At 45.9% G+C, this 14,057-nt stretch overlaps 1 protein-coding gene across 1 annotated transcript in view; it reads right to left on the reverse strand.

Annotated features, from left to right (window-relative positions):
• SLIT3 (slit guidance ligand 3) overlaps positions 1-14,057 on the reverse strand; it is a 631,375-nt gene that overhangs the window by 211,975 nt on the left and 405,343 nt on the right. Inside the window, exon 5 of the mRNA XM_059063071.2 lies at positions 5,117-5,188. Within this exon, the coding sequence (XP_058919054.1) occupies positions 5,117-5,188 (72 nt within the window). The remainder of the gene's footprint in view (positions 1-5,116; positions 5,189-14,057) is intronic.

Genomic DNA, 14,057 nt, shown 5'->3' on the forward strand with positions numbered 1-14,057 from the left:
CTCTCTCTCTCTTTTCTCTCTCTCCCCTTCTTTTTCTCACTGTGTCTTCCCCAATCCCTAGCACGGCATTTGCATATGGTAGGCAGGGAATACCGGCATGTCAAGTGTTGGTCTATCTACTGGTCAGTCTACCTGATTGCCTCTTTCTCCAGATCAATCTATCCATCTCATCTCCCTTTAAATATAGCACCTGTCCCCCTCCCAGACAGGCAGCAGAGCAGGATCAGCCCATAAAACCAGCTTTTAGTAATTGCAGAGTGTGGTATCCCCAGCTAATTACTTTCTCTTTTCTCTGGAGAAGCAGGAAGCAATTAGGGGCTTCCTTCCGCTGCCTGGGTAGGGGCAGGGCGCCAAATCCCTCCAGCACCGGTATTACACCTGTGTCTCCTCATTCCTACAAGGTTCAAACACCCCCCTGGGTCCTTTCTCTTGCCTCTGACAACAGCTGTATGCTTGCCTACTTGCCTCTGTGAATGAGGCCTCCACCTCCAACTGCCAGCAGCCTCCTTGGTTACTCTTTCCTTTTTCCTGTTGCTGGCATGGCTCAGTAGGGAGCGCTCTGGGTAGATAGCAATGTCTATGGATTGAGTCCAGAAGACGGTTGGGTGGCTTACAAAGGGCAGGCTAAGTGCGGAGGCCTAGGCCCAATGGTGTCTGCTGACTTTTACTAGATTATACACACTGATCAAAACTCAATTTTGTCATCTGGAAAATGGGGTAACACAGTCTCTTCCTTCTTGAGGGGGCCTGTCAGGACAAGCAAAGAAAATCCATATCAAAACTACAAAATTATTGGGCTTCCCTGGTGGCGCAGTGGTTGGGAGTCCGCCTGCTGACGCAGGGGACGCGGGTTCGTGCCCCGGTCCAGGAGGATCCCACATGCCGCGGAGCGGCTGGGCCCGTGAGCCATGGCCACTGAGCCTGGGCGTCCAGAGCCTGTGCTCCACAACGGGAGAGGCCACAGCAGTGAGAGGCCTGTGTACCGCAAAAAAACAAAAAAACAAATAAAAACAAAAAAAAAAACCTACAAAATTATAAACAACAAATAGCCAAACCCTGATTTTCTCCTCTTAATGAAGCATATGGTATCATGAATAGGCCCAGTTGTCATTTGTAGCCTGACATTCCAGTAATTTATCATCTTCTCCTATTTTACTTAAGTAACTAGTAGAAGAGTGTTATATTCCCTGAGCTCACACAAGGTGATGGAGACGGTTTGAGGGCTGGCAGGTGGTTTATAAACAGATCGATGACAGGGATGTACATTCCTGAGGTTTAAAATTCACTACTCATCACTCACAAAAGAGACAATCTCTACAAGTGGGTAATTGACGTCTGGTCGGAGGAGGGAGTTTCCTTAACAGGTTTTATACAAACTTAAGTTCTGCAAAGCGTCTCGTATTTTACATGTACTGACGCATATTTAAATGCACAACTTCAGTCATCAACCTTTCCCCAGATGCCTCCCTTCTTGAACTTGCTCCTCAGCTTGGGTCCTATACCTCCAATTACACACACTTCATTTTCTCTTAAGGCCACAAGATTATTTAATTTCACTCCCTCTTAGTCAAACCAGAGATGTAGCTGTGGTCACAGACCAAAGTCACATAACCAGTAGAAACAGGACAGGATGTCAAATTCACCAACGCATAGAAGACGCTCAGTCCACACTGCCTGTGGAAGACGTGACACTCCTTTACACTCAACTCATCATCTTCCAGCCTGGTTCTTCCCCTGATCTTTCAACCTCTGTGGAGTGGGAGCTCCAAGAAGGCAGAGCTCACAGATACATATCTTACTTCCTGCATTTACCCCCAGAACTGGCATTTAGTAGGAGCTCAAAAAAACATTTTGAGGGCTGCATGGATGAATGACTATGAGAATTTGCCATCACTCTCTGTGTCATCTAAATACGGAACTTATCATTTTCCTCTTCCTTTCCGTGGCCTCTAGTAACTCGTGGATTGCCACTTCTCTTGCCTTGGTCCCCACTGGTGTCTTACTGGGGGCTCCTCCTTTCATTCCTGACTGAGAGCCCTGATCCCTCACATTGGACCACAGCCTCCTCTCCCACCGCCCCCCTCCTTCTTCCACCTTCTCCTGTGTCCTAGGTTCCTCTTCCAGAATCAGTGTTTTCATCATGACCTTTCCCAGATCGGAAGCTAGCCACCTTCTCAGTACCTACCTCTAAAGTCCATACTCCTTGCAGGCGAGGCTTGCCACCACCTGGCCCCCACCTCTCTTTCTGACCTGATCACCTATTACTCCGCCTCATAATCCCCCCACTCCCATGAGACGGCTCGGCGTAGGGCCCTTAAAACACACCTTGTATAGATAGGTTTGCCTCCCCGCTCTGCACACACTATTTGCCTGTTCACTCGGCAAATTCCAATCATCATTCTGGGCTCCGCGAAACTCTTTACAATTATAACAACAACAAAGGAAGACAGCAGTACTAGTAGCCAGAACTTTCTAAGCACCTTCCACATGCCAAGCACAGTACTGAGTCATTCATACACATCATTTCATTCACCTTCACAAAACCGCTAAGAGGTTGGGTACAATTCTTATCCTCCTCTCCCTGTGGGAGAAATCTAGGCTCAGAAGGGTCAAGTACTGTACCCGAGGTCACAGACTCAGTATGCAGAACAGCTGGGAACCAGACACAGATTTATCAGATGGTCACCCTTTTGGCGACACTGCCTAAAGCTATTGTTCTTCTCTGAGCTCTGACAGTCCTTCATAACGCCTGGCCACTCACTGGACCATTTTGCTGCGGACTGTTAAATCACTAAACTTCCTCTCGTATGCACGTTTCTTGCCCCCAGTTATACCGTAAGTCACTTGAGAATTACACTTCTGGGTCTTAGAAGTTCTGGCCCCCCAGAGTATGCTGACTGAAATGATTAGAAGTATAAAGTAATCAACCCCTTTCTTTTTGTTGGTGAATTCATCCTTTAAGCAGTGCGTTTACTCTCCTCCCCTGTCCCACTAGATCCTTGCTGTTTAGGACACACATCCAGGTGGAGAAGGAGCGCCTGTCCGTAGTTCTTGAGTGTGCGGACTCTTAACACTTTTAACTCCTGAGGCCTTTGTGAAGTTAGAGACAGTACAGGAAAACAACAACAATTAACCCCCCAAACCCCAGCAACTATTGAGGACCACTGTGAGACTGAGTCACTTTCTTGAGAATCAAAAATGTAGTTGGGGGGCTTCCCCGGTGGCACAGTGGTTGAGAGTCCGCCTGCCGATGCAGGGGACACGAGTTTGTGCCCCGGTCAGGGAAGATCCCACATGCCGCGGAGCGGCTGGGCCCGTGAGCCATGGCCGCTGAGCCTGCGCGTCCGGAGCCTGTGCTGTGCAACGGGAGAGGCCACAACCGTGAGAGGCCCGCGTACCGCAAAAAAAAAAAAAAAATGCACCTCGTAATTACACAACCCTGCTTATCTATCACCACAATATATATTTTTTTAATTAACTGGCCCATTTAAAATTAGAGCCATGAGATAGGATAGATATACCACTTTATGTATGTAAGATGTTCATTTAGGGCTCAACCATCAAGAAGCTGGTTGACTTTAAATTAGTCACTGCCCTTCTCTGGTCCTCAATTTTCTCACTGCTGATCTGTGGGGTTTTATTGGATCTGTAAGTTCCCCTCTCATCTTGCCTTTCTGAGATGCTAATCAACACAACCTCTTAGTTTTGCTTTATGTGCAGGATCCCGAGTCACATTTTCTGCAGCCTTGTCTGCTCCTCCTGGCCTGCTCCTGCTTCTGGGCAAATGCTCCCAGATGAAGCAGTGGGTAGCCTGCTGTCTGGAGCCCCTTGCAAAGTGCTCTCTGTTCCCTGCTCCCTCCACCCCAGATGCCTCAGCCCTCTGGTGTGCTTTGCATGTAAAACACCTAAAGCTTTCTGCTCGGTTCTCAGCAAAGGGGAGGCACATAGCTTGTATCAGGAAGCCAACATCAGCTTCCCAGCACACCAAAATCTCTGCAGTACTTACAGGGAAAGCTAAGAGCTAAAGCAGTTTTCAAAAAAACCTCCTTCAAGACTTCTCAAGTTGGAGGCAAGCCTGTGGAGGAGATCAGTGGGCAGAAATGCCTCCTCTGTACCCCTCTCCAAACACACGGGCACAGTGGTGTGGATAGAAAATTCAGGAGGCACACTCCTCGTGAAGGGAAGGGCCCGGGAGTCATGATAAGCAGCAGACAGTGGGGGCCAGGTAGGAAATAACAAAAGGTTATTTGGCAAGTTCAAAAGCGTGGTGATGGAACAGTTCTGCATCAGTTGCAGTAATGAGCAACGGAATCTGCACGTGATAAAATGACACAGAATTGCACATGCGCACATGTGTGCACACGGACACAAATGAGTGCGTGTAAAACTGGGACATCTGAAGAATAAGGTCTGTGGATTGCACTCATGTCAATTTTCTGGCTTAATATTATATGAGAGTTATACAGGGTGTTACCACTGGGAGAAAACTGGGTAAAAGCGTACACAGACTAGTCTTACTATTTTTGAAACTTCCTGTGAATCAATAATTATTTCAAAATAAAAATTAAGAAAACCCCCAAGCACCTAGTGCAGTAGATCTGGCTATGTCTCCCCATGATCCTGGGACACAAGTCCTGACGCTCCCTCATAAGATCCTATTACTAACAGTGAGATCTTCACCATCATTATCTTCAGCGTCTTTGTCTCCCATTTACAGAACACTTACTATGTATGAGGCACTAAGCATTAAAAACATTTTCTCGTTTGCATCAATACCCCACCAGGCTATCACCCCTATTTTATAGAAGGTAATGACCTTGGGAAAAGCTGAGTTGAGCCCCAGGCCCACAGAGTGCAGCCAGGCTGTGACTCAGGTCTGGGACTCTATGTTCATACATGGGGACAAATCTCCAGAGAAGAACAAGACTCCCTGGAGCTGCCGTGGTGTTCGACGTGTGTTCCCTGGAAACCACTTAAGCACACCCCTCAATCTGTCTCAAAGGCGCCTGAACTGAAGGCACAAGGCACGGGGATACCACCTCCCTGTCCCGTGTCCCTCACCCCTGCTCTGGCCGGAGAACCACATCTGCAGCGAAGCAACAAAAACATCACTTACAGGTTCTTCACGTCTGCGATGCCTCGGAATGCCTTCCTCGGGATCCCCAGGATCTGGTTTTCGCTCAGATCTCTAAACAAGAAGAGAAGAGGCACAGGCATTAAGGACCCAGGCCCGGCTTTATCTGCATCTCATTATGATAACAAAACCCCTCTGGAGGCTGCCTCTGCGGTCAGGAGTGTTTGGGGGACTGTTTAGTCTCAGGCCCCAGGCTGCTACAAGCCTTCACATTGTTCTGCTAGCGATGGCCTTGCTGAAATGGTTACCAGGCCAGCGGCTCGCCTCCAGGGCGGGCTTTGTGGGTGGTCTCACACCTCCAGGCCACGAGCCAAGTGCTGGGTTATTTGTTGCACACACACTACACCCAATTCTCCTGTTCTGCCACCTCCCAGAGATGACCCCTTCCTCCGCCTCGCCTCCGCACAGCATCCCTCCCCCACCGCAGGGTCAACATTACTCAATCTCCCATCTTCTCAGGGACTCTCTCTGCTTTTGTCATCTGAGATTGGAATGGAGCCTGGCCATCCTGACTTTCTGATGGGGGGTGACCCTCTCTGCTTTTCTAGAGACCCAGAGAGACCCCTGGGGGCCACGTGGATTGTGTTAGTGACAGGCACGATGAATTCAAATTGCATTTCCACAAACCCACCCCAAATGGGGGTCCCACTGCACCTCGTGTCGCATTTAGCAATGCTAACATGTTGCTCTGAGCAGGGAGGGGAAGGGACAAAGTGTCAGGCAGGTCCTGAAACTGGCTCAAACCCAAGTCTTGTACCAGGGTCCCCTTTAAGAATCCCCAAAGCCTCAATATCCTTTCCTAAGACCCATGCATCTTTTTTTTTCATTTTGTTTTCGGGTTTTATTTTTTGCTGGACCAAACACATGCACTTGTTTTCACTCATACCCCAAGCTTGCTTGGGGTCTTAGTGAGTAATCAAGCATATATATGTGTATCAATCATATATATCTCCATTGTTTTGAAAAGAACACAAAAACCTTCAGATATTAAGGTAAAAAATTACCTACCCAGACACGACCACTGTTACCAATTAGAAGTAATATATATATAAATTTTACCAATCTGATCTCATAGTATGTAGTCCGTTTTAACCTCTTTTTTTCGCATACTATATTGAGAACATCTGTTCCTGTCATTATCAGTACGTGTATGTCAACATTTTTAATGGCTGTGTATCATCCAGTTCTATTGATGGCTATATGATCCCACCTTGCTAGGTATTTATTTACTTGCCATTTAAGGAAACACCAGGATGAATTTTCCTGCCCACACATTTTGAGGACACTTGTACAGCTACTTCCTTGGTGTAAAGTCCTATAAGGAGAATGTGCTGGGTCACAGGGTAAACACGTCTTAAATTGCCGTGTTGTCCTAGAGACGGATGGACACTCCCACACTGATTTTCCATGGGCACCTAATCAAAACCTATAGATGACTCCAAATATATTTGGAAAGAGAGGTCAGACGACCATCCTCCACTAAAACCTGGGCCCTCTAAATCACCATTTTGCCAGGGAGCAGGAGGAAGCATAGGAAGCAGAGGAGAGGAGTCCATTTTTCTGCTCTCATCGTCTGAGCTCCGCGGACACACTCTGAGCGGCGGGCCACAACTCAAGACACGTGGGGACTGTCTGGGGCCACTGTTCGATACCAAGGCAAGGCTCAGGGTTGGGGTAGGGTGCAGGGATGAATACAGAGGGAAATTCTGGGGCTGAATAACACTGTGCTCCCCATCTCAAATCCAGTTTCCTCTGCCTGCGACTGATATAAGTAAATTCAGATGCACAGTGAGCCCCATTGCAGGCTCCCCTGGCTGGGCCTGATTCAATGAGCAGGGCTCCAGCCTGGAGTCGGGGCGCTGAACAAAGCCCACGATGACAGTAGAGGTCAGGCAGTGTCACCAAGGCCACTCCTCTGCTCTCCATCAGCCTCCAAGAGAAGGGGGCCCAGGTCCTGTCATCTGACTAATGCAATTTCCACCAGGCATCTGGGCTATACCCAAGGCTCCAGCAGCCACAATGGGCCCAGTCTTTTCTGCCGAGTGAAGGCTGGTCTCCGGGACAGCAAGCCCCTGCCCGCTAGCCTCCCAGGCTCGGCTGCTAGTTTTGGCCGCTCTGGGAAACAGCTCAGGCCACACTTTTGGCAAACGGCTAATGATCAAAATCAGGGTCAGGTGGAGGAAACAGGAGACAGGTTTACAACGATCAGCTCTAAAAACACTTGGAAGCCAGATGAAGGGGTACATATCCCAATCATGCATTACCCCTTTGAGTTTAAGCCACCCCGGTATACTGAAAGAATAACAATTGTATGAGGGTTCTGGTTTGCAGTACAGCGGGACGAAGAAAGGACAGCCGTATTTAAGCAGAAAAATCTGACGGAGTTGCTAGGCGATCTCCCACGAAAGCGGTCACACAGACAAAATCCTGCACTTGGATGGGACGGCCACTTGGGTTTCCCTTCACTATTTTCTCGCCGTAAATATACCCAGTCTTGCTCCTACTTTCAGGAGCCTCGTTTAAAGTACAGCTCTTTCCGTCTCCCTGCCATGGCTTTCCTCCTGCCGCAACTGAGCAAAACAGTAGATTGTAGGGAATTTATCAGTTCCCTGTGACAATCTGCTTGTAAATTTTATTAATTTTATTTTCCATTGAGCCTCTCTTCTCTGGCTAACAATACCGCTGCCATCCATCTGCAGGATTGTATATTGATTTCATAAATACCTCCAGTGGGCTGACAAACTGACAGCTTTAATGGTGTTACTGATGGGGCGTGGAGGAGGGTTTGGGGCTGGGTGCTTCATTTTCGGTAACTGTCCCTTCACAATTATCCCGGGGCCTTTGTGCGGATTCCTAATAGTGTGCTTATCTCAGCGTGATGCCAGAGCATGGAGCTATTGTTAAGTACTATCCTTGAGAGAGACAAGAGCCACCATTTTCCGCTGACACTTAAATAAAAATAACAAGATCTATCCGTAGCGCCCACGAACCTAGTTTTGGCAAATTGCTTGTTGGGTGTTAAGTGCCTTCCTCCTCCTGCTTCCGGGAAAATGCTCAAACGTGACCAGGGAAAGGGAACTTGCTTTTTTTTTTTTTAAACCTTAGATGAATGGGATGAGGTTGGAGTAGGGTGAGAGAAAGAATGGTGAGCTGGGATTTTCTGGGGAAATAAAGGAAGACGGCTGGTGGGAAAGGCTTTCTTGGTTGGGAAGTGGGGTTCCCGATTGGGATGCCTTTTAAAATAATTAGGATTCTGAAAGAATGGCGAACTGCATTAGCTAAAGTGCATTTTCCTGCTTCTGGAAAATGATTAACCGGCTGATTATTCCATCCAAAAACACCAGACCAGAGAGGACTTATTAAGGAGACAGTAAGTCAAATAGGAGTTGGCAAGAACCAATATATCCCCCTTCCAGCCAACATCCCCCCCTTTTTAATTTACTAAAATGCTTCGGACACAGATTAACTTTCTTCGCAAATTTATTATTGCTTCATCTACCTTGAAACAGGGACTGCAGACGCTTTGATAAATGGATTGAAAGGTTGTCTAGTTCCAGTGGAGCTTTTGAAATGCTTCCCGGGGCTCTCCCTGCAATGTCAGACATGCTTTGTTCTCAGAGCAACAGTGAATGACAGTCCCCACCTTCACCCCACCCCTACCTCCCCATGTTTACCAGGCAAGGCAAGAAGCAGGAAAATGCTCTCCTCTTTGCTCTGGCGGGGACAATGTGTTTGTCTCGGTCACCTTCATGCTACCAGAAAGTCCCGTCTGTGTGAAATGGCAGTTTATGGCTCCTAGAGGTCCATGTCGAATTATTCCGAAAGTACAGAATGGGGCTTGGAAGCTCCTCAAGAATTGGGGAATTCTTGTGTGGGAAGTGGATAGAGCCACTTATTAGCTGTATGATCACACAAACTGGTGAAACGCTCTATGACTCAGGTTCACCATCTTTACAGTGACGCTATTAATTTTACTGATCTCTTGCAGATTAATACTGAGGCTGAAATGAATTGGTATGCGTATACTTTGCACAGAACCTGGAACCCTGGAGGCACTCAGTGAAAGGCTGCATGTATTTCTTGGACTTTCCCTCCATTTAGCCCTGGATTTGCAGCGCTGAAAATGTCCCTTTTCACTATCCTCAGGACATATGCCTACAACTCTGCAAAGAATAGAACATATAAACATTGCTAATATTCTTTCCATAAAGTCTGAGGGAGGTTGAACTTCCTCTCATCTATCATCTAGATACGAATATCCGTATTTGACTCTAGATTCTTTTGGATAAAACAGGAGAGCTTGATTCAGGAGTAAAGTTCTGTCTTAGGTTGGGCTCACTCAGATGCAGATGCTTGGCCAAGTGATGGATTCACAAAGTACTCCTGAGGGAGGCAAGTAAGGGATGGAGGAAATAGGATGGAGAAGGAAATAAAGGACAATAAGGTAAAGTGCTGGTCTTAGCCCCAAACCCTGGGAGCTCCTGTCTCTAACCAAGGGATCTGCGTCTTTGTAGCCCAGCATCAGAGGGTCCTTGGTAAGACTACCCGGGAGAAATGCAAATTCCCTGGTTCTGCCTGTTCTCCATAAGGCTGGATGAAGTGACACTAGCAACTCAAGGACAGGTTGCTGAAGAAGTTCCCAGCCATGACTTTCAGCAGCAAAGTCCAAAGAATCAGGAGATGGGGGCCAATGTCAGCAAAGGGAACCCAAGGGATCCAAACCAAAGCATTTCATAAGAAGGCTTCAAGGTCAGTTTTCCTAAATCAGGAAAGATTAAAAAAAAATCTTTAATCTCAGAAGATTTTAAAAAATCACCCCTGAAAGATGACATATCCAGGATCAAGGATCAAGAGGCCATGCATGGTAGGGGGTGGGAAGCAATTGAGCAAAGAAAACTAGAGCAAACCAATCTGGTACCTTCTTTATCTACCTCCCCTAACTCTTTGCACTAAGACCAATCAAGTGCCTTTTCAGTAACATTAAAAAGAAAAAATCCATCAACTCTTGATTAGCCAAACTAAAAGAGGGGATGATCTAAAAGCATTTATATTTAGAATCCTTTATTGGATTTGGGATCAGGGCAGTGAATTGCGATTCTGATTCTCTTTGACCTGAGTATATATTAAAATTACTTTCCTAGTCACTCACTGCCTAGTAGGAAGAAACTGCCCATTGGTGCAGTAGGTATCAATCCAAACTCATTTCATTTCTGATGGATAATCTATGAATCTAAAATTTCTTGGACTCTCAATGCTACCATCCTATACAAAGATGAACCTTGCTCCCCTACCCCCAACTCCTCAAATATGGTAACTATGACACATCACTCTGCTCTAGGAACCAAAGAGAAAGATATTGTTTTGCTTACCTTATTTTATACAGCAGGAGGGACAGATATGCAGGAAAAATTATTCCCTGGGGATTTTACAATGTGAGCTTCGGGGAGGATTTATCTTAAAAGGTAAATCTCTTGTGCAGGCAATTTATCTTAATAAGCAAGATTATATGTTTGCAGTTGGGTCACTGTCAAAACCAAATGAGCCCCAAACATATGTCCCAGCTAGGAAGCCCTGGTACCTCCAGCTGAGTGTCCAGTTAATAGCATCCTCTGTCTGAGGGAGATTACAGTGGAGTGCCTGAATCATTTCCTGCAAGAAATGCCACCTATCTCAGAGACCCAGTGACTCAAAGTATCAATGGGGGACGAAAACAATGATTTCCCACTGCTCTAGCTGGGTTTCTAATATTTCACTGCAGCAAGAGTTGACACTGCCTGCTCCCTTGATATGAAAAAGTTACTGAATGAAACATTTCAATAAGAGCTCCTTCCACTGTGCCTTCTTTGATAAGCTTATTAGAAAAGTCCTAGTCAGAGCGCTCAGGTGTTTAATATTGGTGGATTAAATGCCAGTTCAGATTCTTACTTCACTCAACAAAAAAATGAATTGAGCACCTACTACGTGCTACACTACTGAGACACAGAAGTGAACAGAACCAAGTTTCTGTCCTCCTGGAACTTGCATTTCATTGACCCCAGATACAAATGAACAAACTCCTTTTTATATGAACATAAACATCTAGACACCTTAAAAAATAAGGGCTGCAGTTTCACTCTTTTCCTTTTCAACAAGAAGGAAGCCTGTATCTAAATTCACACTGCAAGACTGTTCCTAACCACCAAGGAAAATAATTCACAGTTTTGTTTTACTTGAGGTCCAAAATGTTTTTTGGTTTTTAGGAGGCAGGGAAAGGGAAAGATGCCAATCTGAATCACTGGGACTTGCAGAGATGCAGATTTGTTTCATCAAGTACTTTGGATTTTATCTATCTATCTATCTATGTATCTATGTATCTATCTATGGCTGCATTGGGTCTTTGTTGCTGCGCGTGGGTTTTCTCTAGTTGCGGTGAGCGGGGCTTACTCTTTGTTGCAGAGCGCAGGCTTCTCACTGCGGTGGCTTCTCATGTTGCGGAGCACAGGCTCTGGGCGTGCAGCCTTCAGTAGTTATGGTGCACAGGCTTCAGTAGTTGTGGCGTGTGGGCTCTAGAGCACAGGCTCAGTAGTTGTGACACACGGGCTTAGTCGCTCTGCGGCATGTGGGATCTTCCTGGGCCAGGGCTCGAACCCGTGTCCCCTGCATTGGCAGGCAGATTCTTAACCACTGTGCCACCAGGGAAGTCCATGGATTTATCTTTTAAAGTGGACAGTTTGATAAAAATCAGGACAGTTTGAAAATGTTATTAAGAGTCGGTATGGCACGGGGCAGCTGTTCTCAGTGGGGCTCACCATCTACCTGATCAGAATTTACTGATGATGCTTTGAAAAAAATACAGATCCCTGGTTTTTAAAATAATTTAGATATGATCATGGTGTTGTGTTTTGATGTATTTGCTATGTTATTATTGTTCTTTTCATTTATGTCTTTATCTTTGAGAGATACATACTGAAACAATTAAGGATGAAATGATGATGTCTGGGAGAAGAGGGGAGAAGAGGGAGAACTGGGTAGAAGTATAGGTGAAACAAGATTGGCCATGAGTTGATACTTATTAGAGCTGAGTGATGGGTATAAAGGTGATACATTTATAATCTGTGCTTGACTTTTACACAAGAGTGAAATTTTCCATAATAAAAAAATTTTAATGTCGATTCCTCGGACCCATCCCAGACCTACTGAATCAGAAACCTTGGGAATGAGTTCTGGACACTTTGGGCAAGTTTGAGAACATGGGTAGAATGATTAGTGTATGTGATTAGGTGTTAAGTTCATGTTCTAGCTGCGTGTCTTTACGAGCATTAATACAATTCTCTAAGCCTCAACTTGTATTTCTGTGATATTAGGATAAGCATTATAGATAATGGACAAGCAAGTGCTTTCTATATTTGAATGCAGGATATAAATGCACATCACTATCTTCATTTCATTAGCATGAGGTTAACAAACATAGCATCCTACTTCTTTATGTATCTAATCTGCTTGGGTCCAAGATGCAAAGGCCTCCTGTGTCTCAGGTGTGACCCTGCTGGTGTCAGGCGAAATGCCCATGGGATAGATAGGTATGTAGATAGATAGATAGATAGATAGATAGATGGTTGGGTAGGTAGGTGGATGGATGGATGGATGGATGGATAGGTAGGTAGGTAGATAGATAGATAGATAGATGATAGATGGATAGATAGATAGATAGATAGATGGTTGGGTAGGTAGGTGGATGGGTGGATGGATGGATGGATGGATGGATGGATAGGTAGGTAGGTAGATAGATAAATAGATAGATAGATAGATAGATAGATGATAGATGGATAGGGTCTCCTTACAGGGGGAGGCCAAGACAGGCAGAGTGACAACATCTAATCTGTACTTTAGAAAGCCACTCGGGGGCCCAGTTTGGAGGCTGACCTAGGAAGAACTAAGAGTTCATGGGTGGTTACACCCCTCCCTGGGATCCCAGAGATATGGCAGAGGCAAACCAAGCACTTCGTCCCTCCCAAACGCGCAGGTGAGACTCTGCTTGATTGAGATGAGGACATTCCTGGTGGGGCCTCACAGACAAGTGATTTCCTACAGTTTTCTAGGAGGGCTGCAATCTAGGGGAGAAATCACTGGAGGGCAGGTAGTGAGCCGAGCGACACAGCCAGGCTGAGCGGCAGATCTAGAGCCGTGACTGCATATGAAGGCCTGGTGTTCAAGCACAGTGGAATTTAAGGATCCTCTGAGGGGCTGAGGGCTACGAGCTGCTACAAAAGGCTGCAACTGGAGTGAGGGTTATTGGTTTACTCTCTGAGTAGTTAGTAGTGTGGGCACCCTTACTGGGCAGTCGTTCCAGAGACCACAGACTCATATGTATTAGGGTTTCGCAGGTTAAAGCAAATGAGTAAAGCAGGCTGAATGTGGACAATAATAATAGTGAGGGGGTGAGCTAGGGGAATGCAGGGCCCATTTAAATTAATTTCCCCCAATTCAAAACCAAATAACCCTCTGTGCTGGCCAACAAAACACTTCAAGGGCTGAAGGGTGTGGAGGCCAGCACCCCTCCAGGGAAGACCCACTAATTCTAGAACAGTGCTGTCCCATGGAAGTATCATATGAGCTACTGATGCAATTAAAATGTTTCTCTCAGCTGCATTAAAAACAATAAAAAGAAACAGTTGAGATGAATATTATAATAAAGTATTTAACTTAACCTGACATACCCAAGATATAATCATTTCAATATGAAATCAATATGAAAATATATTAGTGAGATATATCACAATTCTTTTTTCATACCAGGTCTTCAGAATCTGGTGTGTATTTTACGTACATCTCAATTCGAGCCAGCCATCCTCTAGGTGCTCTATGGCCACATGCGGCTGATGCCTATTGTATTACACAGTGCAGTTCTAGGGTAAGGCTAGGAGCTGGATGCTGTAGCTATGTG

The sequence above is a fragment of the Kogia breviceps genome, chromosome 4, assembly GCF_026419965.1.
Source record: "Kogia breviceps isolate mKogBre1 chromosome 4, mKogBre1 haplotype 1, whole genome shotgun sequence".
NCBI lineage: Eukaryota > Metazoa > Chordata > Mammalia > Artiodactyla > Physeteridae > Kogia > Kogia breviceps.